This window comes from Giraffa tippelskirchi, chromosome 5, assembly GCF_054371585.1.
Source record: "Giraffa tippelskirchi isolate mGirTip1 chromosome 5, T2T-mGirTip1v1.2.pri, whole genome shotgun sequence".
Lineage (NCBI taxonomy): Eukaryota > Metazoa > Chordata > Mammalia > Artiodactyla > Giraffidae > Giraffa > Giraffa tippelskirchi.
The window spans coordinates 76,688,666-76,711,882 of record NC_137279.1 but is presented as its reverse complement, the minus strand read 5'-3'; the positions used below and the strand labels follow the sequence as shown (position 1 = coordinate 76,711,882).

Sequence of the window (23,217 nt, the reverse complement as noted above, 5' to 3'; positions counted from 1 at the left end):
GGTACTGGGGGAAGGGGAGGGATCAACCAAGAAGGCATGAGAATGGTTTAAAGCTAGTATTTCATTTTTTGCTGCTTATATAGAGTCCAATCTAGGAGTTACTCATTTATAGGCTGTACAGCTTTTCCAGTCTAAACATGTCTGAAAACCAAGCATGGATTAACTCTTGATACGAAAAGTAAATTGAAAAATCGCTTGTGAGTAAAATTTTAAAGTTTTACTCTCAAAGCTTTTTTTTTTTTTTTTGCTGCCCATATTTTTAAAAGAACTGTGTTACTGTTACTGTTTTAGAGTTGAAAGGGCTCAAATAGCATTTTGCTGTTAATGACCAGTATGTGGAGTCTGATTTAACTTTCCAGAATTGACATTTTGAGTTATATTGCCAAATTGCAGTCCTAAATGGTGAATGTTGAATGATGCACTATGTTATTGTTTAAATGAAATTTACAGAAAATAATTAGCTTCATTCAGAATTAGGGGAAATTGATGTTGCTATCATGAGGCAGCATTAAAAAATACACACTTTAACAGCTGAAGACATTTCAAGCAGGTTTAGTTTTTGGTGAAGGAGAAAGAACATGGACCTGAGATTTAAAAGACCTGGTTTCTAGCTGCTACTCATCAACTTTATTACACTGGGAAAGTGGGCCTCAGTTCTTTTCCTATAAACATGAATAAATTGGACTATTTGAATTCAGAACTCAGAAAGTTGGAAGGGATGTTAAAGCCCTCTATGAAAAAGTTTGGGAATGTTCTCCATTGCTGTCATTTTTCCTCCAAAAATAACCTGGCTTGGAAGTCACTGGTCCAAAGGGAATTTGACTCCCCATAGAAATTGGAGAAAAGGTAATGCAAGTAGAGAGGAACAGCTGTGTATATGTTTGAGGAGTAAACTCACTAACAGATTCTGGTACGAATTTTGGAGACTTAAAAAGGATGAGTGTATGTACCTTAAGTGTACCAGTTTCCTCACTTTCTCCTGGTAGAAGATGTAGCACTTTTAGCGGTGCTGGGATTCTGGGATGTGTTCCTATTACTTCTAATACAGATGAAGAAGATGTGGTAGAGGGAAAGATGGTAGCAGAAGGAATGGATAAAGAGGCAGAATTGCCCACTAAAAAGAAAAGAAAGAAGGGTTTGCGAATTAAGGGGAAAAGGCGACGAAAGAAACTGATCCTTGCGAAAAAGTTTAGTAAGGATTTGGTATCTGGGAGGCCAGTTGCAGATGCCCCTACTTTGTTAGCTTCTAGTGCCCCTGAGCAGGATGAAGAAAGTCTTTTTGAAAGCAATATAGAAAAACAGATCTATTTACCTAGTACCAGAGCCAAGACCTCCATTGTGTGGCACTTCTTTCACGTGGACCCACAGTACACCTGGAGGGCTATTTGTAACCTCTGTGAAAAAAGTGTTAGTAGGGGTAAACCAGGTAGCCATCTTGGGACATCTACTCTTCAACGACATCTGCAGGCAAGGCATTCACCTCACTGGACAAGGGCCAACAAATTTGGAGTTACAAGTGGGGAGGAGGATTTTACTTTGGATGCACCCTTATCTCCCTCTTCTGCTGGAAGCAGTGGAAGCTTTGAATATATCCCTGCTGATCCATTAGATAATGGAATGGGTAAGAAACGTGATAAATCAGTATCTGATGCCCTGAGGGCACAAAGAGGGAGATTTCTCATTAAAAGTAACATTGTCAAGCATGCCTTAATTCCTGGAACAAGAGCCAAGACATCTGCAGTTTGGAATTTTTTCTATACTGATCCTCAGCACATCTCAAGAGCTGTGTGTAATATATGTAAGCGAAGTGTGAGCCGGGGTAGGCCAGGTTCTCACCTAGGAACTTCAACACTTCAACGGCACCTGCAGGCCACTCATCCCATCCATTGGGCAGTTGCCAACAAAGACAGTGGTGCCGCTGGAAATGGATTAGATGAAGCTGAGACTGAGAGAAATGATCTCTTGAGTGACACTTTGCATGGAGAGAAGTCTGCAGGTGGCCAAGATGTAGCAGCTGAGCATCTTAGTGACTCTGATTCAGATGAACCTCCTGTATTAGAGGTTGAAAATAGAAGATCTGAGAGTCCTACTCCTGTTGCAGAGCAAGACACTCAAATGCATGCACAAGAGCAAGAAACAGCATACTGTGAAAATTCAACCTCAAGTCAAATAAGTCAGGCAATTATTCAAATGATTGTGGAAGATATGCATCCTTACAACTATTTCTCAACCCCAGCCTTTCAGAGGTTCCTGCAGATTGTGGCCCCGGACTATAGGTTACCATCTGAAACTTACTTTTTCACTAAGGCTGTACCTCGATTATATGATTCCGTCAGAGAAAAAATTTTCTTAACTTTGGAGAATGTTCAGAGCCAAAAGATCCACCTGACTGTGGACATATGGACCCATGACCCATCCACTGACTATTTCATTGTGACCGTACACTGGGTCTCTTTGGAAACTACACCTTCTTTCAATAATGGCAGGATCCCCAATTTTAGAAGGTGGGCAGTTCTTTGTGTAACAGGTTTAGCCAAAAACTGTTTGATAACCAACATTTTACAAGAATTAAATGACCAGATTGGTCTGTGGCTTTCTCCTAATTTCCTCATCCCTAGCTTCATTGTTTCTGACACTTCTTCTAATGTAGTACACGCAGTCAAAGATGGTGGTTTTACCCACGTGCCATGCTTCCTGCGTTGTTTAAATATAGTCATTCAGGACTTTTTCTGTGAGCACAAAAGCATTGAGAACATGTTAGTGGCTGCCAGGAAAACCTGTCATCATTTTAGTCATTCAGTCAAGGCCCGTCAGATACTGCAAGAGTTCCAAAATGATCACCAACTTCCATGGAAAAATTTGAAACAAGATGAAGCTGGCCATTGGATTTCTACCTTTTATATGTTAAAATGGCTCTTGGAGCATTGCTACTCAGTTCACCATAGTCTTGGTAGAGCCAGTGGAGTTGTGCTCACCTCCCTTCAGTGGACTCTAATGACATATGTTTGTGATATTCTTAAACCATTTGAGGAGGCCACCCAGAAAGTGAGTGTGAAGACCATAGGATTGAATCAGGTGCTACCCCTAATCCATCATCTGCTCTTTTCCCTGCAGAAACTCAGAGAAGATTTTCAAGTTAGAGGTATTACTCAGGCCCTCAATCTGGTAGACAGTTTATCTCTGAAGCTTGAAACTGACACCCTGCTAAGTGCCATGCTCAAATCCAAGCCCTGTATCTTGGCTACTTTGTTAGATCCTTGCTTTAAAAACAGTTTGGGAGACTTTTTTCCTCAAGGTGCTGATTTAGAAACTTATAAGCAGATCCTTGCAGAAGAAGTTTGTAACTATATGGAATCTTCGCCAGAGGTCTGCCATATTGCAACTTCAGAAGCTTCTGGTCCCTCAGCTATAGTAGGAGCTGATTCATTTACCTCATGTATAAGAGAAGGCACCTCCATTTCAGGATCTGTTGATAGTTCAGCTGCAGATAATGTCATTGGAGGCAAAAACTTCATGTTTCCTTCTGCTATGGCAGTAGTGGATGAATACTTCAAAGAGAAGTATTCAGAGATCTCAGGGGGTGATGACCCTTTGTTTTATTGGCAGAAGAAGGTGAACGTATGGCCAGCTTTGACCCAAGTTGCCATTCAGTATCTGAGCTGTCCCATGTGTAGTTGGCAATCTGAGTGTATCTTTACTGCAAATAGCCACTTTCATCCAAAGCAGATCATGAGCCTGGACTTTGATAATATAGAACAGCTGATGTTTCTGAAAATGAACTTAAAAAATGTTAACTATGATTATTCTGCATTGGTTCTAAGCTGGGATCCTGAGAATGAAGTTATTCAAAGCAATGAAAAAGAAATATTATCTTAATTTAATTTTCCTTTCTCCATTTAAAATGGGCAACTTATTGCTATGTTAGTGTATCCTAATTGCTATAATTGTTATATGTAGTTACACTAATTATTGTTTATGCACTATCTGGGGAAACCTGAAAACACAGAAAGGGCTGAAAATTCCTCAGAGGTAATACAGTATCGACAAAGTGAAGATTAACTTTAAAGATTTCATAGTAGTAATTCAGTATAGCTATCACCTAAAATTTTGTTTGTACCAACTGAGAGGGGGAAAAGAGATTTTTTTAATTAGAAAAATATAGTGCAGCATTGAAAGGCCTTAGGCTATTTCTGGCTGGTAGATTGAACTAGTAATTGGTTTTAAGTTAAAATTTCTCTCAACTTGGGAAGGTTGATTGCTCTGAAACCAATAAAATAGAGAAAAGGCAAGAGTGTATACTCCATGGGTTTGCAAAGTCAGATAGAGCTGAGCGACTTTCATTTTCATACTAAACTGATATATCTCCCCTCCCCCCCACCATTATTTTTCTATTTCTTTAAAAACCCTGATTCATACTTAGAGCTTGGCAAAAGCAAAAATTCACAAAATTGTTTTATACTTGGGAATTTCTAATTGCCTCCTCATACTGGTCAATTTTATAATTTCAGCTTAATAAGTGTGATAGAGTTGCCCTTTGTATTTAAGATTGGATCTATATAAAACGGAAACATTAGAAAACAATTAGGAAAAAATACTCTTAGTCTTTGAATTGCCCTATTTAACTTTTATTGTAAAAACAACAGATTATATAGGTACTTTTATATAATTTATGGGTAAATGACAAAAAATTTACAGAATTGGAGAAGATTGAATGGGAATTGAAACGAAAGCCACCTGAGCATACTGTGACAAAACCAGTATCCATTTCCCAAAGAATGTTTCTCTGAATTTAAGTGATCCTAAATGTCTTTAAAACTTACACTGATCCATAATACTGTATTCTTAACTGTGAGATTATTTTGGCCTTAATTCTTACTTTAAAATAAGCAGTCAATATTTTCATGTGTTAGGAATCATTGCCTTACTGGTAAAATGAAAGAATTGATCTCAGTTGATCTTGTCCCTTTCCACTCTGAGAGTATGTTTTTGTGATCGAGTGGGAGGCCAGAAATGATGACTTTTAGTAAAAGTTGCAGACCGAATAACTAATGTAAGATCCCAATTTTTCCTTTTTTTCATTTTAGATTTGGGGATATTCCCTGCCCAAAAATTTCCTGGAAAATTGACTAGTATTAAGTGTGAGTAAAAGGTGTCCACTTTTTTTAAAGTTTTGATTTTAGTTTTGTCTTGGATAGTATTTGGCAAGATTTAGCCTAGAAATTATGTAGTATTTATTACATGAGAATCAAAATTGCTTTGTTACTGGGCTGGTTTCAAAATTTAGAACTCATTTCTATGTATCAAAATCGCTCTTCATTTTTGTTTTTTTGAAATTCTTAAATGGTAAATGTACCATTGTGAAATGAAATTTCAGCTCCAAAAGTTTACCCTTTTACCAACTGGAGTAAATGGATAATTACAAAGTCTTTAGTTGTAGCCATCACTAGTAAAGAATTTGGAGCTAGATTGCATAAGCCTTTGCAGGGCCACCATTGACTGTCATGCCAGTGACACTGGTGTTATAAAAGAAGAAACAAATCTTCCCTTAGAGAGAAACTTGCTGTGTTTTGACAGTGCCAGTTCAGGATGGCTATAATGCTGCTCTGCCTTCTACAGCTTGCTGCACCGCTCTGTAGTTACTCTGTAACTATACATTTCTATCTTTTTTGGTTAAACACTCCCTGAAGATGAGAAAGATGATGTGACCATATACATACATCCATATTATACACATTGGTATATGTGTGAGGATTTCCCTCATTTTTATTTTGTGGGCTGGGCAAAATTTAGTGTAACATTAAAATACTTCATGATAGTTTGGATAAGAGGAAATTCACTATTTTTATAATGTCCCAAATTTAAAGGCTTTTGTAGTGTATTTTAAAAGGGAAAACTTACCCAGATGTTTTATTTCTACACATTTGTGTACATGTGTGTGTGTTTATAAGCCAGTTGGTATATATGTATATGTATATTATACATAAAACACTATATTTTTACATACAAGTATGTTTTTATTGTACAGATAATAAAGATGGGGGAAGGTTTCTGTTTTTTTCTTAATAGGTGAAGAAATCTTGAAGACCAGAAATTGGATCTTATTGAATTTTGGTGTTTTTTTTTTTTTTTTTTTTTCTTTCTTTTTTCTTTTTAAATTAATTGTTCGGCTATGGAAGATTGATCTTTTTTTCTTTTTAATAATCCTTTGAATCTCAAGTTCATCTTTATATGAACTCTTTTTTTGTTGTTTTTTTGTTTTTGAGGAGATAACTAACCCTAGCTGTCTCCAGTTTGACAAAGGTTATTTGAATGGACTTAAACTCTCAGTAGTTGAGAGATATTTTAAAAACACATCCTGTGTTTGAATTGTGGCTGAGAGGTTTCCTTGGCAATGTGAGGAGGAAAATTCTTTCTGCCTCATTATTATTAATTCATGGATTGAGTGTTGGTTCGACCTACAGGCGTAATAAATTGGAACTCAGTGAAGACACAGACATTCCTGTTGAGATCAACCAGCTAATGTAAGTGTGGAAATGTGTTTGGTTTTTTTTTTATCATTAAAGGGGTGAACATTTTTGTAATTTAGGGCATAATTTTCCTGAACCAGTAAGAAATCAAAAAGATAATTGTCAACACATTATTTTTTTCTTTTAATTGTTTACAAGTTTTTGGGGTTTTTTGATAGAAATATCACTACCCCTTCTTTTTTTTTGATAATACATACTTATAATAAAAGTAAAAACAATGTAGATAAGGTGGATTTTTCCTGTAATTCTGCCGCCTCAGAGAAAACCACCATTAACAAGTTTATTGCGGCATAGTTCCACGTCCATACTCATAGCTTTGCCTCACCTCTTTTTAATGACTATGTTTGTTGCTTTATAAGAATGGATATTCAGTAATTTAATATGGACATTTGGGTTTTTGCCATTGAAAACAAAAATAGCCCCTTATCTAAAAACAGCTATATATATATATTTACACACACATATATGTGAGCTGTTTCTTTGAACCAGTTCTTAAATGTGAATTTGTAGAATTGTTATAATTCTCTAAGGAGGTTATACCAATTTACTGTATTAGTGAAGTCTTCTTGATTTTTACAAGTTCTTAACACATCCCTTTTAGTGAAGGTATTAATCCTTGGCCATGTTGCTGATCTTTTGCTGTATGAATGGTTTTCATTTTAGGTAGTCATATCTATGAGTTTTGTCTTGGTTTGTAACTTTGGTATCATGTTTAGGACAGGTTTTTTTCATCCTGAGCTTATTTAAAAAAAATACCATGCATTTCTTCACAGTACTTAAGTGTTTACATATTTTATGTTAAAATGTAATCTAAGGATTGTAGTTACATGACATTGCCTCTCTTCCTCCCCTCAAGCATTGTCAAAAATGCTTTTTAGCTCAGCATAGTTATGAATTTAGAATCTTTCTTATATAGTGCTTTTAGTGAGTTAAAGCATCTTGGTCATCCTTGCTTTTGTTCTCCTGGAACGTTTTGTGTGATATAGAATTTATTTTTTTCACATGGATGGCTAATTTTTTTTTTGGTTAATTTCAAATGCCACTTATTCCAGAAATTGCTTGAATTCTGTTTATCCTGTACTGATGCATTTGCCAATATTACATTTGAATGTTACATTTCACACCTGTGGTAATTATAGGAAGCCCGGGGCCCTCTCATTCTTAAGATTTTCTTAATTACTCAGGTAATTTTGCAGCCTGTCAGGTTCCAATAATAAAATATCATTGAGATTTTGAATTGAATTGCATTCAATCAATTTTCGTTATTTAGGGGAAAAGTAAAATTCTTTAAGCCTCTACTCCATTATCTCTCCATTATCCAGGTCTTCTGTGCCTTAGTAGTTTAATAGTTGTGGTTTTGTTTCTAATTTGATGAGATCTTTTATATTTCTTTATTTTCTTCCTATATGTTTTAGTTTTATTGTGACTAGGACTCTTGTTATCATCTGAATGATTGTTGTTGGAACATAAGAAATTTACTGATTTTAAAAAATACGCTATTATTTTAAATTTCTTTGATTGTTAGATTTTATAGTTTGCAAGCATATAAATCTACAGATACTAAATTTTTTGCTTCATCCTTTCTAATCTTTATACTTTTTTCCCTTATTGCATGCATTGAACTCTGAAACAGTGTTGGGTGATAGTACAGACAGCCTTTTTTTCCGCTTGAGTGATTTACTTGTAATGTTTTACCATGTCACATATGATGATAGTTTCTAATCAATAGTACACTTATGCTAAGAAGGTTCTTTGTAATTTACAAAGAGTTTTTATTGGGAATAGATGTTACTTGTAGCTTTTTTTAAAGAGCCATTTTAACTTCTAAAAAACTACAGTTTTAAATATTTTTTCACCATTTTTCTGTTTTTGAAATCTTAAGATACCACAGACTTTACTTTTTTAACCCCTGTTTATTCTAGTAATGAATTGGCCAATATTAAACCATTCTTATTTCTGGAATAAACTTTTGATCATGTTTTGTTACTCTTTTGATATACTATATGGTTCACTTTATTTAGGATTTATCAGCTGTATCATAAATCAGACACCCCCAAGTAGTTGCTTTAAAACTTTTTAAAAAAATAATGAGATAAATGCCTTTTCATTGTTTTGTTCTTTTTCTACTACTACTTATTTTTTCTGGGTTTTTTTTCCCTGAAGTTAGACTGCTTCCTTTAGTAATTTTTAAAAGAATACATGGAGTACATATATGATATATACTTTATGAGACTTTCTAAAACCTTCTTCCCAGTCCTGAGATTTTCTTGAAATGTAATTTGAAAAGCTCAATCTAGGGTCATAATATCACCTTTAAATTCTGGATATTTTGTCAAATTTTAGAGATTCAAATGATGTGTCAGATGTCAAGTCTGATTTTTTTTCCTTTGTTATCAGTCTGCTTTTTTCCTAGAAGTCTGTATAATTCTGCTTTACCATTGGAATTCAAAAATTTCACCATTACATATATGCTATAGTGAAGTAGCGATGTCTTTAAAGAAAATTTCTGCCTGGCATTTGATGAAACCTTTAGTTAAAAGACTTAAGTTCATCCAGTTTAGGGAAATTTCTTTGTATTGTTATTTTATTATCATTTCTACCAGTTCCCTTCCATCCTTGTATTTTATTATCATTTCTACCAGTTCCATTCCATCCTTGTATAATTTTCATTGTGCAGAAATTGAATCTTCTGGAATTATTTCTATGTTGTATATCTTTCCTCTCACATTGACATCTTTTTGGATTCTGGGGAATGTCCTAATAGTGATATCCTATAATTCAGTTTTGTTTTTTTCATCAGTGTTTATTCAGATTTTTCTTGATCTTGGGTACTATTTCTTTTTAAAAAAAAGGAATGTGCACCATGGTTTTGGACTTTTGTCTTATGTAGTAATAATTACAGTCAATTTTTACCTCTACATTTTTGGGGGTCATTTGCTTTTTTTTTTCTCTCATTAAAACATTTTTATTTTGCAAATATTTGGGAGGGGTCATTTTCTTGCATAGCAGTTGTATCCTTCCCCTCACCCCCCAGTGAAAGTTATAGACGTTCAGTATGTAAAAGGGATACATGAAAGAACTCTTCTATTTAAACATTAGTAATGTGGTGCATATCTATTCAGGATTCAATGTCTCCATGCCTTGCCTTGCCTACCTCAGGGTGTTTTACAGAATTGATTTTGAAAAAACAGGGGGAAAAGTACAACTCATGCTATTCTGCTATTTCATAAATCTCATTTTGTTTGATTAATATGTAGCAGTCTTACTGAACCCAACAACAGTTTCATTTATGTTCTTTGGGGTGTTGATTTCAGGAATGAAAGGGACACCAAAGCCTTTTTCCCCTTTATAAAAAGACCTTTCTATTGTAAAATGTTTCCATTCTTTTTTGACTAATACTTTTTCTTATTGTGTGTATCATTGTAGTTAATTGAATATTCCTAGAGACTTGATCCCATTGGAGGCAGTTTTTTGGTTTTTATTTTATGTGGTAGTAGAGTTGATTTACAATGCTATATTATTTTCAGGTCTACAGCAGAGTGAGTCAGTTGTGCATATACACATATCCATTCTTTTTCAGATCCTTTTCCCATACAGGTTATTACAGAGTATTATAATATACCGTGCTATACAGTGGGTCTTTGTTGATTATTTATTTTATATGTAGTAGTATGTATATGTTAATCTCAAACTCCTAATTTTTCCTGCCTCTAAATTTTCTTTCTTTTCTTTGTGCATTCTGCTTATGGAATCTCAGTTCCCCAACCAAGGATTGAACTCAGGCCGTGAAAGTACCAAATCCTAGTCACTGAACCAGCAGGGAATCCCCTCTCTCCCTCTGATTTTTAAAGTTACCTTTTGGTGTACCCTAGATGGTGGGATGCATTCTCTCTCTGGTCAGAGGAATGTTGGCAGTGGACTGCTGAAGTGGTACTAAAGACCTAATCCTTGTTCTATTCTGTAGTATATCAACAATGGTCAGGTCAGTTCGGGTAGACTTAAATTTTCTGTTATATCTGTGTTTCATCATATTAGAAAATGTAGTGTTATTCTCAACATAAAATAATAAATAGCCACCTGTAATCCTACTACCATGACTGTAACTACTGCAAACATTTGATCTACGTTTTTCTAGACTTCTTCCTGCTACCACATCCTCACCAGCACTTGGTGGTGTCAGTTTCTGGATTTTTGTCAGCCATTCTAAAAGGAATTTACAACTCCCAGTGATTCTGAGTGTCTTTTCATATGCTTGTTTGTCATCTGTATATTTTCTTTGGTGAGGTGTCTGTTTAGATCTTTTGCCCATTTTTAAATTAGTTTTTCTTTAACTTAATTATTTTTTTGGCCGTGCCCCATGGCATGTAGGATCTTGGTTTCCCACCAGGGATCAAACCCATGCTCCCTGCATTGGAAGCAGGGAGTCCTACCCACTGGACCACCAGGGAAGTCCCTGGTTTGCTTTCTTATTGTTGCATTTTAAGGGTTCTTTGTATATTTTATATACCAGTCCTTTATCAGTTATGTGTTTTGCAGAAATTTTCTCCCAGTCTGTAACTTGGCTTTTCATTCTCTTAATAGCGCTTTTGAGAAGTGTAAGTTTTTAATTTTAATTAACTCCAACTTATCAACGGTTTCTTTAATGGACGGTACATTTGGTGTTAAGTCTAAAAAGCTATCACCACACCCAGAATCACCTGGATTTTCTCCTGTTTTATTCTCCAGGAGTTTTATAATTTCACATTTGTGATCCATTTTAATTTTTGTGAAAGGTTTAAGGTCTCTGTCTAGATATATTTTTTTGCATGCAGGTATCTTCTTCCAGCGTTGTATATTGAAAAGACTGTCTTTCTCCATTGAAATTGCCTTGCTTCTTTGGCAAAGATCAATTGACTCTATTTGTAATGTATATTAGTTTCCCAGGGCTTCCATAACAAAGTACCACAAACTTGGGTGTCTTAAAGCAACAGAAGTTTATTATTCACAGTTTTGAAGGTTAGAAGTCTGAAAAGGTGTTGACAGAGTCATGCTCTTTTTGAAACCTGTAGGGAATGATCCTTCCTTGCTTCTTCTAGCTTCTGGTGTTTGCTGGCAATCCTTGTCATTCCTTGGCTTATAGAAGCATCAGTTTTTTAACATTTAGGTTTCTAGGTGTTTTTTCGTTGTTAGAAGATGGTGATGAACTTTCTTATGCACTATTCTTCTATTCTTTTGCATATTTGTTGAATATTAGTTCAGTTCAGTCGCTCAGTCGTGTCCGACTCTTTGTGACCCCATGGACTGCAGCACACCAGGCCTCCCTGTCCATCACCAACTCCTGGAGCTTACTCAAATTCATGTCCATTGAGTCAGTGATACCGTCCAAACATCTCATCCTTTGTTGTCCCCTTCTCCTCCTACCTTCAACCTTTCCCAGCATCAGAGTCTTTTCAAATGAGTCCGTTCTTCGCATCAGGTGCCAAAGTATTGGAGTTTCAGCTTCAACATCAGTCCTTCCAATGAATTTTCAGCACTGATTTCCTTAGCATTGACTGGTTGGATCTCCTTGCAGTCCAAGGGACTCTCAAGAGTCTTCTCCAACACCACAGTTCAAAAGCATCAATTCTTCGGCGCTCAGCTTTCTTAACCATCCAACTCACACATCCATACATGACTACTGGAAAAACCATAGCTTTGACTAGACGGACCTTTGTTGGCAAAGTAATGTCTCTGCTTTTTAGTATACTGTCTAGGTTGATCATAACTTTTCTTCCAAGGAGCAAGTGTCTTAATTTCATGGCTGCAGTCATCATCTGCAGTGATTTTGGAGCCCCAAAAATAAAGTTGGTCACTGTTTCCACTGTTGAATATTAATCTCGGGATAAATTCTGGAAATGGAATTGAAAGTCATAGGATATTTAAATTTTGAAGGTTTCGTGTGTGTTTAGTAACGTAACTCTTCTAACCTAGGTTGCTGAGTTAAAGGCTGGTTTTACCATGGCCTATTATTCTTGGATTAGGAATCATTAGTGGAAAATGTGAATGAATTTGATTCGTCTAATTTCAAGTTGTAGATCAGTGTTTCTCTTTTTAGGATCTTTTTGTTTTGTTTTGGCCAAAACCTCTTGGTATTCAGAACTTCCCCAACCAGGGACCAACTCCACACCCCGGGTGGTGGGATTGCGAGTCTTAACCACTGGACCAGAAGGGAAGTCCGTAGATCCGTGTTTCTGAAACTTCATCCTCTGATGTAGGAGTTTGTAGAAACCCCTTCTGAATTCTAACATGTGCTCTTGTCATGTATTTTTACTTCTGTAGAAGCTTGCTTTCTTGAACCCTTTAGTGGGAGCACTCGGGTATGGCAAAGACTAAGGGGGAGAGGAAATGTTGGTCATTCTGCATAAGCACTGTTTTAGGGATAAGCCTGAGAACTTCTTTTGCTCCTCGTGTGTAATTGGTGTTCAGCGCTTCAGTCATCTTCATTGTATTAGCTCACTCCACAGATTGTTCAGGGGTAGTAGTTCACCAGCTATTTCAGCAAGATAGTTATTTCCACATACTTAGAATTATATACTTTTGAAATAACAAAAATGCTTGTGAAAATATTGGAACGTTTGTTAGATGAAAAAAGTCTAGTTTGTCAGAAATACAGATTTAGCAAATTATCTTGTGTACAGCAGTCCAAGTTAATAATCTAAACTGCAGATCGTTTGTTGAGTGTGTAATGCTTACATAATTTATGCTGAAGCACCATAGAGAATGCAAAGAAGCATGGCTGTTTAACAAAAATTTTACATTGTAGATGAGAATGTACAACATTCACAGATTAAAATATGAATCAGAATTTTCATAAGGCTCTGCTCATTGGTCAAGGTGATTTGGAGAAAAATGTTGAAAGAATTTACCTGAAATATTTTCATTCATTGTCTTCTCATTTTAGGATTAACATTTAAAAGACGATTTCTGTGATTGACTTGTCTTTTGGAAGATTAAACCAATATCAAGAGGACTTGGAGCTGGTCCTCACCTAGAGGAAGCAGTGGCTTGTTTTCAAAAAGCCACTTCTCATCTAAGGATCTACTCAGCATGCCTAATCAAGGAGAAGACTGCTATTTTTTTTTCTATTCTACTTGTACTAAAGTAAGAATTGGCATCTCTAAATCAGTTCTTTCTATGATTTCCCTAATACAATTGAATAAAATTTTCCCAGTATATACCAAGTTGTCTTTTATGTTTTGCTCAACTGTTTATTATCTGCTGTCAATTTTTTAGTAAAGGATAGCATTCCTAAGGGAATTCATTACTCATCGTTTTTTTCCTGTTCATTTTATGTTCTCCATACTCTCCAGAAGTAAAAAGATCCATAGCATTTAGTCATCATTCAGTGTTCTTATAGCTATAATTAATCTGTTCAGAGTGCTTTTAAGGAATTAGGAACACTTGACTGTGGCTTGCTAACTTTGATCTTTGTATAGTAAATTTACTTTGTAGTAAATGAATGGGTGGATTGTATTGTATTTATAGAGTTGTCATGGATTGAATTTGACTTCTCTCTTCAGATTTCCTGCTGAATCCTAAAGCCACTTTTCTCAATATGGTTTTGCAGGTTTATTAAAGCTTTTTTCTTTGTTGGAGCTTCCTGTTTTTCAGCTTGTTTTCTTCTGCAGCTCCATTTAGATTTACCCATTATTTTCTGTTATTCCTTTATGACTAATTCTATACATGTGTTTTTTTTCCCCCAAATATTTTTCTTAAATCATTTTGGTGCTGTATTTAAAATTGTTAGTTTTGCCCAAAGCTTTGAATTTATGTAACAAGTTGCACAACAGTAGCATTTTGTTTCAAATAGTAGCATTGTATGAAATTTATAGTGAAACATGGAATTATACTTAAATTCTAATCTATTTACTTTCTAATTTTCCATTTAAAGCTAGTTACACAAGTCAGGATATATGAAATGGTTTTGAAGATTAAAACATATTTTTTAAGGGTACCTAATACTCCCACTTGTATTTTTGAACCCCATCTCTCAGCTTGTGTCATTCATGTTGTCAGATCAGATAAAGGATACTGTCAAGAAATAGGTTTTAGGAAATTAAAAATTTCTTGACCTCAGATTGTTCTTATCATCCCATTTCAGTTGTTTTCTACCTTGCCTGTCTCTCCTTACTCTTTTGTGTTTGTCTAGATACCAAGAAACTTACAGTGAACATTTTGCCTGGGGACTGGTTTGATAACCACAGTTCTCTTCTGTATTCTTTTTGTTCACAGGGTGACAGCTGTCCGTTCCGTCACTGTGAAGCTGCACTGGGAAATGAAACTGTGTGCACATTATGGCAAGAAGGGCGCTGTTTCCGACAGGTGTGCAGGTTTCGGCACATGGAGATTGATGTAAGTCTTTAGTTTGTGTTGTAGTAAGTAGCCTTGCGGAGAAGGCAATGGCACCCCACTCCAGTACTCTTGCCTGGAAAATCCCATGGATGGAGGAGCCTGGTAGGCTGCAGTCCATGGGGTCACTAAGAGTCAGACACGACTGAGTGACTTCACTTTCACTTTTCCCTTTCATGCATTGGAGAAGGAAATGGCAACCCACTCCAGTATTCTTGCCTGGAGAATCCCAGGGATGGGGGAGCCTGGTGGGCTGCCGTCTGTGGGGTCGCACAGAGTCGGACACGACTGAAGTGACTTAGCAGCAGCAGCAACAGCAAGTAGCCTTATGTCCTGATGGGACGATAAAAAATATGGCAGTAAAAAATAACATTTTATGTAACGTGGGTTAATTCTTTTTTAATGACCTAGTGAAATTTCTGTCATTAGTAAAATGCTCACTTAATATCAAGATGCTTTATGGTATGAATTAGTATCATATTTCATAAAGGCAGTTTGGTACTCTTGTCTAAAGTGTAAAAATTATATATGTATATTTAGGGAGTATTTATATTTCTGTGTTTATTTTAAAACAGTCTGAACTTAGAGAAAAGTTGCAAGTATAGTATGAAACTTTCCTCTAAACCACTTAGGGTTAAATTACTGACATTTCCTATCAATTCAAAATACTTTTATGACTGTTTCCTACAAACGCAAAAGATATTCTCTCACATGACTGTCATAAACCATCAAAATTAGAATATTAACATTTATATATTACTCTCATTGAATCCTCAGATCCCATTCAGGTTTTGCCCTTGAACTGGTGATGTTCTTTATTGCAATAGGAGTGAGTCCAGAATCATGTGCTGCATCTAGTTGTAGTGATTTGGCCTTCTGTCTAGAACAGTTGATCAGTCTTTTCTTGCCTTTCATTGACCTTGATGTGTTTGGTTGCTATAGGACAGTTATTTTGTAGAATGTTCCTCACTTTGGGTTTATCTAATACTTCAGTTCAGTTCAGTTGCTCAGTTGTGTCCAACTCTTTGCAACCCCGTGAATCGCAGCACGCCAGGTCTCCCTGTCCGTCACCAACTCCCGGAGTCTACCCAAACCCATGTCCATTGAGTCGGTGATGCCATCCAGCCATCTCATCCTCTGTCATCCCCTTCTCCTCCTGCCCTCAATCCTTCTCAGCATTTTTTAGGGTCTTTAACAATGAGTCAACTCTTCACATGAGGTGGCCAAAGTATTGGAGTTTCAGCTTCAACATCAGTCCTTCCAATGGACACCCAGGACTGATCTCCTTTAGGATGGGCTGGTTGGATCTTCTTGCAGTCCAAGGGACTCTCAAGAGTCTTCTCCAACACCACAGTTCAAAAGCATCAATTCTTTGGCGCTCAGCTTTCTTCACCATCCAACTCTCACATCCATACATGACTACTGGAAAAACTATAGCCTTAACTAGACGGTCCTTTGTTGGCAAAGTAATGTCTCTGCTTTTAAATATGCTATCTAGGTTGGTCATAACTTTCCTTCCAAGGAGTAAGCATCTTTTAATTTCATGGCTGCAGTCACCATCAGCAGTGATTTTGGACCCCAAAAAATAAAGTCTGACACTGTTTCCACTGTTTCCCCATCTATTTCCCATGAAGTGATGGGACCAGATGCCATGATCTTAGTTTTCTGAATGTTTAGCTTTAAGCCAACTTTTTCACTCTCCTCTTTCACTTTCATCAAGAGGCTCTTTAGTTCTTCTTCGCTTTCTGCCATAAGGGTGTTGTCATCCGCATATCTGAGGTTATTGATATTTCTCCCAGCAATCTTGATTCCAGCTTGTGTTTCTTCCAGCGCAGCATTTCTCATGATGTACTCTGCATATAAGTTAAATAAGCAGGGTGGCAATATACAGCCTTGACGTACTCCTTTTCCTATTTGGAACCCGTCTGTTGTTCCATGTCCAGTTCTAAGTGTTGCTTCCTGACCTGCATACAGGTTTCTCAAGAGACAGGTCAGATGGTCTGGTATTCCCATCTCTTTCAGAATTTTCCACAGTTTATTGTGATCCACACAGTCAAAGGCTTTGGCATAGTCAATAAAGCAGAAATAGATGTTTTCCTGGGATTCTCTTGCTTTTTCGATGATCTAGCAGATGTTGGCAGTTTGATCTCTGGTTCCTCTGCCTTTTGTAAAACCAGCTTGAACATCAGGAATTTCATGGTTCACATATTGCTGAGGCCTGGCTTGGAGAATTTTGAGCATTACTTTACTAGCGTGTGAGATGAGTGCAATTGTGCGGTAGTTCAAGCATTCTTTAGCATTGCCTTTCTTTGGGATTGGAATGAAAACTGACCTTTTCCAGTCCTGTGGCCACTGCTGAGTTTTCCAAATTTGCAGCACTTTCGCAACATCATCTTTCAGGATTTGAAATAGCTCAACTCTAATACTTCAGTTCAGTTCAGTCGCTCAGTCGTGTCCGACTCTTTGCGACCCCATGAATTGCAGCACACCAGGCCTCTCTGTCCATCACCAACTCCCGGAGTCTACCCAAACCCATGTCCATCGAGTCAGTGATGCCATCCAACCATCTCATCCTCTGTCGTCCCCTTCTCCTCCTGCCCCCAATCCTACCCAGCATTAGGGTCTTTTACAATGAGTCAACCCTTCGTGTGAGGTGGCCAAGGTATTGGAGTTTCAGCTTCAACATCAGACCTTCCAATGAACACCCAGGATTGATCTCTTTTAGGATGGATTGATTGGATCTCCTTGCAGTCCAAGGGACTCTCAAGAGTCTTCTCCAACACCACAGTTCAAAAGCATCAATTCTTCAGCGCTCAGCTTTCTTCACCGTCCAACTCTCACATCCATACATGACCACTGGAAAAATCATAGACTTGACTAGACGGACTTTTGTTGGCAAAGTAATGTCTCTGCTTTTAAATATGCTATCTAGGTTGGCCATAACCTTCCTTCCAAGGAGTAAGCGTCTTTTAATTTCATGGCTGCAATCACGATCAGCAGTGATTTTGGAGCCCAAAAAAATAAAGTCTGACACTGTTTCCACTGTTTCCCCATCTATTTCCCATGAAATGATGGGACCAGATGCCATGATCTTAGTTTTCTGAACGTTGAGCTTCAAGCCAACTTTTTCACTCTCCTCTTTCACCTTCATCAAGAGGCTCTTTAGTTCTTCTTCACTTTCTGCCATAAGGGTGGTGTCATCCGCATATCTGAGGTTATTGATATTTCTCCCAGCAATCTTGATTCCAGCTTGTGTTTCTTCCAGCCCAGCGTTTCTCATGATGTACTCTGCATACAAGTTAAATAAGCAGGGTGACAATATACAGCCTTGACGTACTCCTTTTCCTATTTGGAACCCGTCTGTTGTTCCATGTCCAGTTCTAAGTGTTGCTTCCTGACCTGCATACAGGTTTCTCAAGAGACAGGTCAGATGGTCTGGTATTCCCATCTCTTTCAGAATTTTCCACAGTTTATTGTGATCCACACAGTCAAAGGCTTTGGCATAGTCAATAAAGCAGAAATAGATGTTTTTCTGGAACTCTCTTGCTTTTTCAATGATCCAGCGGATATTGGCAATTTGATCTCTGGTTCCTCTGCCTTTTCTAAAACCAGCTTGAACATCGGGAAGTTCACGGTTCACGTATTGCTGAAGCCAACTCTAATACTTACTCATTGCTAAATTCAGATCTTATGTTTTACCACAGAGGCGATATTCTTCTTATTGCTTACCATTGAGTGGTGTACAATTTTAATTATTCCATTACTGGTGGTGTTACCTTGCATCACTTGATTACAGTGGTAGCCACCAGATTGCTTCACTATAAATTTTTTTTTTTGTAATTAAGTATATTTTGGAAAGGTACTTTGAGACCTTGTAATTAACCCATTTCATATCAAATTTTGAATGAAGTTTTTTTTTTCATCTTTTCATGTGTGACCTCAATGATTTCCTGTTTTATTCATTGTGTTATATGCCATTACTATCATTTTTTTATCCTCAGGTTGATGCTAGGCCAATAAGAGCCCTTAAAGCTGATTTTTGTATTTTTTTGATGTTTCCATCATTCTTTGAACACTTCTTCACTTTCTGGCCTAACAAGATTATCCAGGTTCATCTGGTACTTGTCCTTCTCCAGCTGTGAAATCAGCCGTTTCTTCAAGGAGCCTTGGTCCCTTCTAGTGTAGCTGCTCCTGAATTGTCACTGCTTCCAGGCCTGCAGTGGACAGAACAGCAGAATATAATTATTGTTTATTACCTTATGTATTGAAAATCATGAGTTGACGTAGATGCTTCTGATTTACCAGTGCTATAGGGTTTCATTTAGGCTTCTCCTTTTTCATACTTGTAACTCTCTTCTCCAAAACCTGATTCCCATTGTCCTTAATCTTGTTTGATCAGTTCCCTGGTTATATAAACTGATACTGTGTCACAGCCTTTTCCTTCCTCTTAGGCTCTGATGTCACCTGAGGCTGCTCCTCCACAGGATCTCTTTCTCACCTTGTTTCATTTTCAGCATTCTGAACAGGCCTCCCACCTTGCTCCACCTTGAAGACTCCTTCCTCTCCCTGACTTGGACCTCTCTTCCCCACCACGGGTACCTTTTTCACATTCCTGGGCTCTGATACTCTGTGCTGGGTAGCCTTCCCACGTGCTCTACTTGTTTCCCAACCTTCTCGTCCTCTGGCTACACTAGACCCCCACTCAGGAAGATCTTGCCTTCCTCACCCTGCTTAGTCTTGGATGCCCCTTTTAGGCTGACCTCCATGAGTACATCCTCCTCACCCTATAATGAGATTGCTTCTGCACAAAAGCCTTCCCACCCTTCTCAGGCTCCAGCATTGTGCTGGCTATCCTCCTACACAATTGCTTTGCTAACCCTGACAACTTGTGCCAATTCCACTTAGTCTCGTGGATACCTTCCTCATCTCAGTCAGCCTCCACCACTCTACTCTGGGCCACTTGCCCGTCCCCTCCCAGCATGTATGCCTACCTCTCTCAGCCTCACATAATGACTTTTTGAATTGTTTGAGAAGGGGTGGTGAAAGAAGAAAGAGCCTAAATATGCAGTTTGTAGGTCTGGAGTTATGTAACCACTCCATTCTGGTTTCAGCTGAGTACCTGGTGGCTCAGTGGTAAAGAATCCGCCTGAGTAATATTCCATTTTGTATATGTACTGGGATGACCCGGAGGGATGGGATGGGGGGGGAGGTGGAAGAGGGGTTCTGGAAGGGGAAAACATGTACACCCTTGGTGGATTCATGTCAATGTATGGCAAAACAAATACAATATTGTAAAGTTAAAAAATAGAAAATAAACTAATTAAAAAAAAAAAAAAGAATCTGCCTGCCTGTGCAAAAGACGTGGGTTCGATCCCTGGGTCAGGAAGATCCCTGGAGAAGGAAATGGCAACCCACTCTAGTATTCTTGCCTGAGCAATCCCACGGACAAAGGAGTCTGGTGGACTGCAGTCCATGGGGTTGCAAAGAGTTGGTCATAAGTTAGTAAATAAACAACAACATTCTATGCTGCCTTCCAAATAGCAAATTCACTAAGTATGTCCAGGAAAAGAAATGCTCTTGCAACTTTTGAAAAATCATGCTGTAACATTGCAAGCAGAGTAAACGGGCACAACTCTTAGGAAAGCTGTGCCAGTCTCTAAGAACATATATTGGTGCAAACGTAATAGCTGTTTCAGACCATGAATTTTAAATCATTACAACTGGCCTGAAACACATCTTTACTAATCAAAATGGGATTAATTAAGTCAACACATTTTGCCAATGAGAAATAAATTGCTTCGGGATTTGATGAATTCTTGGAAAACATTTTCTGCATCCTGCTGGTTGTGGAAGCATTCTTCATGCAAAAAGTTGTCAAGATGCTTGAAGGAAGTGATGGTTGGCTAGAGGTCAGGTGAATATGGTGAATAAGGCAAAACTTCATAGCCCAATTTGTTCAATTTTTGAAGCGTTGCTTGTGCAACGGTCAGGTGTTGTTGTGGAGAAGAATTTAGCCCTTTCTGTTGACCGGTGCTGGCTGCAGATGTTGGAGTTTTTTGTGCATCTGTTGATTTGCTGAGCATACTTCTCAGATGTAATGGTCTTACCGGGATTCAGAAAGCTGTAGTGGGTCAGACTGGCAGCAGACCACCAGTGTCCATGACCTTTTTTTGGTGCAAGTTTGGCTTTTGGGAAGTACTTTGGAGCTTCTCCTCTGTCGCTGAGCTGGTCATCGTCAGTTGTATAAAATCCACCTTTTGTCGCTCGTCCCAATGTGATCGAGAAATGGTTCATTGTTGCATAGTATGAGAGAAAACAACACTTCAGAACAATGATACTTTGATTTTTGGTCGGATCACGAGGCTCCCACTCTTCAAGCCTTTTCACCTTTCCAATTTGCTTCAAATGCTGGACAACCACAGAATGATCACCTTTGAGTTCTTTGTGAACTTCTCATGTAGTTGTAAGAGGATCAACTTCAATGATTACTCTCTGTTGGTCATTGTCAACTTCTGAGCCAGCCACTCTGATCCTCATCTTCAAGGGTTTTGTCTCCTTTACAAAATTTCGTGAACCACCACTGCACTGTATGTTTGTTAGCAGTTTGTGGACCAAATGCATTGTTGATGTGAGTTGTCTCCACTGCTTTGTGACCCATTTTGAACTTGAATAAGAAAATCACTTGAATTTGCTTTTTGTCTAACATCATTTCCCTAGACTAAAATAAATGTAAAATAAACAGCATGTAATAAGTCATTAGGAGAAAGACATAAAGTGAGAAATGCACATTAAAATTATTTATAACATAATCACATTTATTTAAGAATATATTCCAGTATGAAACACCAACTTTCAACAATGGGAAAACTGCAATTTTGCATCAACCCAATACATTTGGAATTCTCTAGAAAACTCATGGGACTTAGCATATGGCTTATGCATGCATTGATGCATGCATGCGTGTGTGCCCAGTCGTGTCTGACCTCTTATGACCCCATTAACTGTAGTCTGCCAGGGTCCTCTGTCCGCGGGATTTTCCAAGCAAAAATACGGGAGTGAGTTGCCATTTCCTCCTCCAGGGGATCTTCCCGACCTAGGGATTGAGCATATATCTCCCACATTTCCTGCATTTCATGTGAATTCTGATTTATTACAGTGATAGAGTAAGGATAAAAGAAAAAGACAGTCATAGTCTGGAGGAATTCATGTATGCGTTTCTTTTATGATCTCTGCATGAGGGGTCACAAAGAGCACACACTTCCCCCAGCAGTGAAAATGCAACAGTTCGTGTGCATGTTTTTGCTCTGGGAAGCCCATTATGTGGGGCTTCCCCGGTGGCTTAGTGGGTAAAGAATCTGCCTGCAATGCAGGAGACTTAGGTTCAGTCCCTGGGTCCTTAAGGAACAGAATGGTTCCATATTTGTTAATTAAATACTTATGGTAATGTTATAGTTCATAAACTACTGCAGATGATGAGCATTCACTGTATATCTTTGGACCAGCTATATATCTTTGAACCATGTGTTATATATATGGCTTTTTTTAAAGCTAAAGAAATAATCATGTAGGAGAATGTTACTATAAGGATGTGTTGCTAAGTGAAAATGTACAGAATTATATGGAAAACCTCTCTTTTAAATGTGAATCAATACATTTTACAGTTTGTTTTTTTTTTAAGGATTCTATAACAAAATAAGTGACTCACTGTGTAATAGTATAATAGGTATTAATTTTATTTTCCAAGTCATCTTTATTGTTTGTGTATTACTTTTTATTTTGAAATAAAATTCAGTAATGGTATTAAACATGTCAAATAAATTAAATTTAATTTAAATTAAATTAAACTGTGACTTGACTTGAGTTTAAAGATAATGCTATCATGGTAATCATCCAGTAATTTGAAGTTTGCTTTTAGGAAAGAAGCAAAGACAGATCCAAGAGCAGGGAAGATTGGCATTAGGTGCTACCTCAAAAAGTAATTGGATACTTGTTATTTTAAAAAGCAATGGTAGCTTTTTTTTTTAAAACATTTATTAATGTGTGTATGTATTTATGTACTTATTTGGTTGCACTTCCCTGGTGATAACAGTGGTAGCACCTGGTAGCTTCATGGGTTTCCCTGGTAACTCAGCTGGTTACAGATTCAGTCTTGAATCTGCCTCCAATGCGGGAGACCTGGGTTCGATCCCTGGGTTGGGAAGATCCCCTGGAGAAGGGAATGGCTAGTCACTACAGTATTGTGGCCTGGAGAATTCCATGGACTGTGTATAGTCCATGGGATCCCAAAGAGTTGGACAGGACTGAGCGACTTTCACTTCACTCT

The 23,217-nt window shown here is 37.6% G+C and overlaps 3 protein-coding genes across 41 annotated transcripts in view; all 3 read left to right on the top strand.

The window, feature by feature from the left end:
• Positions 1–23,217, top strand: part of ZC3H11A (zinc finger CCCH-type containing 11A) — a 46,016-nt gene that overhangs the window by 969 nt on the left and 21,830 nt on the right. For 10 of the 39 annotated variants that reach the window (XM_081494982.1, XM_081494984.1, XM_081494986.1 and 7 more), the window contains 4 exons: positions 5,085–5,138; positions 6,462–6,521; positions 13,447–13,646; positions 14,778–14,897. In XM_081494982.1, coding sequence (XP_081351108.1) covers positions 13,593–13,646; positions 14,778–14,897 — 174 coding nt within the window. In that variant the 5' untranslated portion in view covers positions 5,085–5,138; positions 6,462–6,521; positions 13,447–13,592. Of the gene's footprint in view, positions 1–5,084; positions 6,522–13,446; positions 13,647–14,777; positions 14,898–23,217 lie in introns of all 39 variants that reach the window. The other 29 variants (XM_081494968.1, XM_081494969.1, XM_081494967.1 and 26 more) reach the window with 6 other exon arrangements.
• On the top strand, positions 4–4,568 carry ZBED6 (zinc finger BED-type containing 6). Its single transcript, XM_081494949.1, has one exon. It carries the CDS (start codon positions 937–939, stop codon positions 3,874–3,876), a length of 2,940 nt encoding a protein of 979 aa, XP_081351075.1. The 5' UTR covers positions 4–936; the 3' UTR covers positions 3,877–4,568.
• LOC145507706 (uncharacterized) lies at positions 5,587–5,685 on the top strand. Its single transcript, XM_081495029.1, has one exon. The coding sequence runs from the start codon at positions 5,587–5,589 to the stop codon at positions 5,683–5,685; it is 99 nt and encodes a 32-aa protein (XP_081351155.1).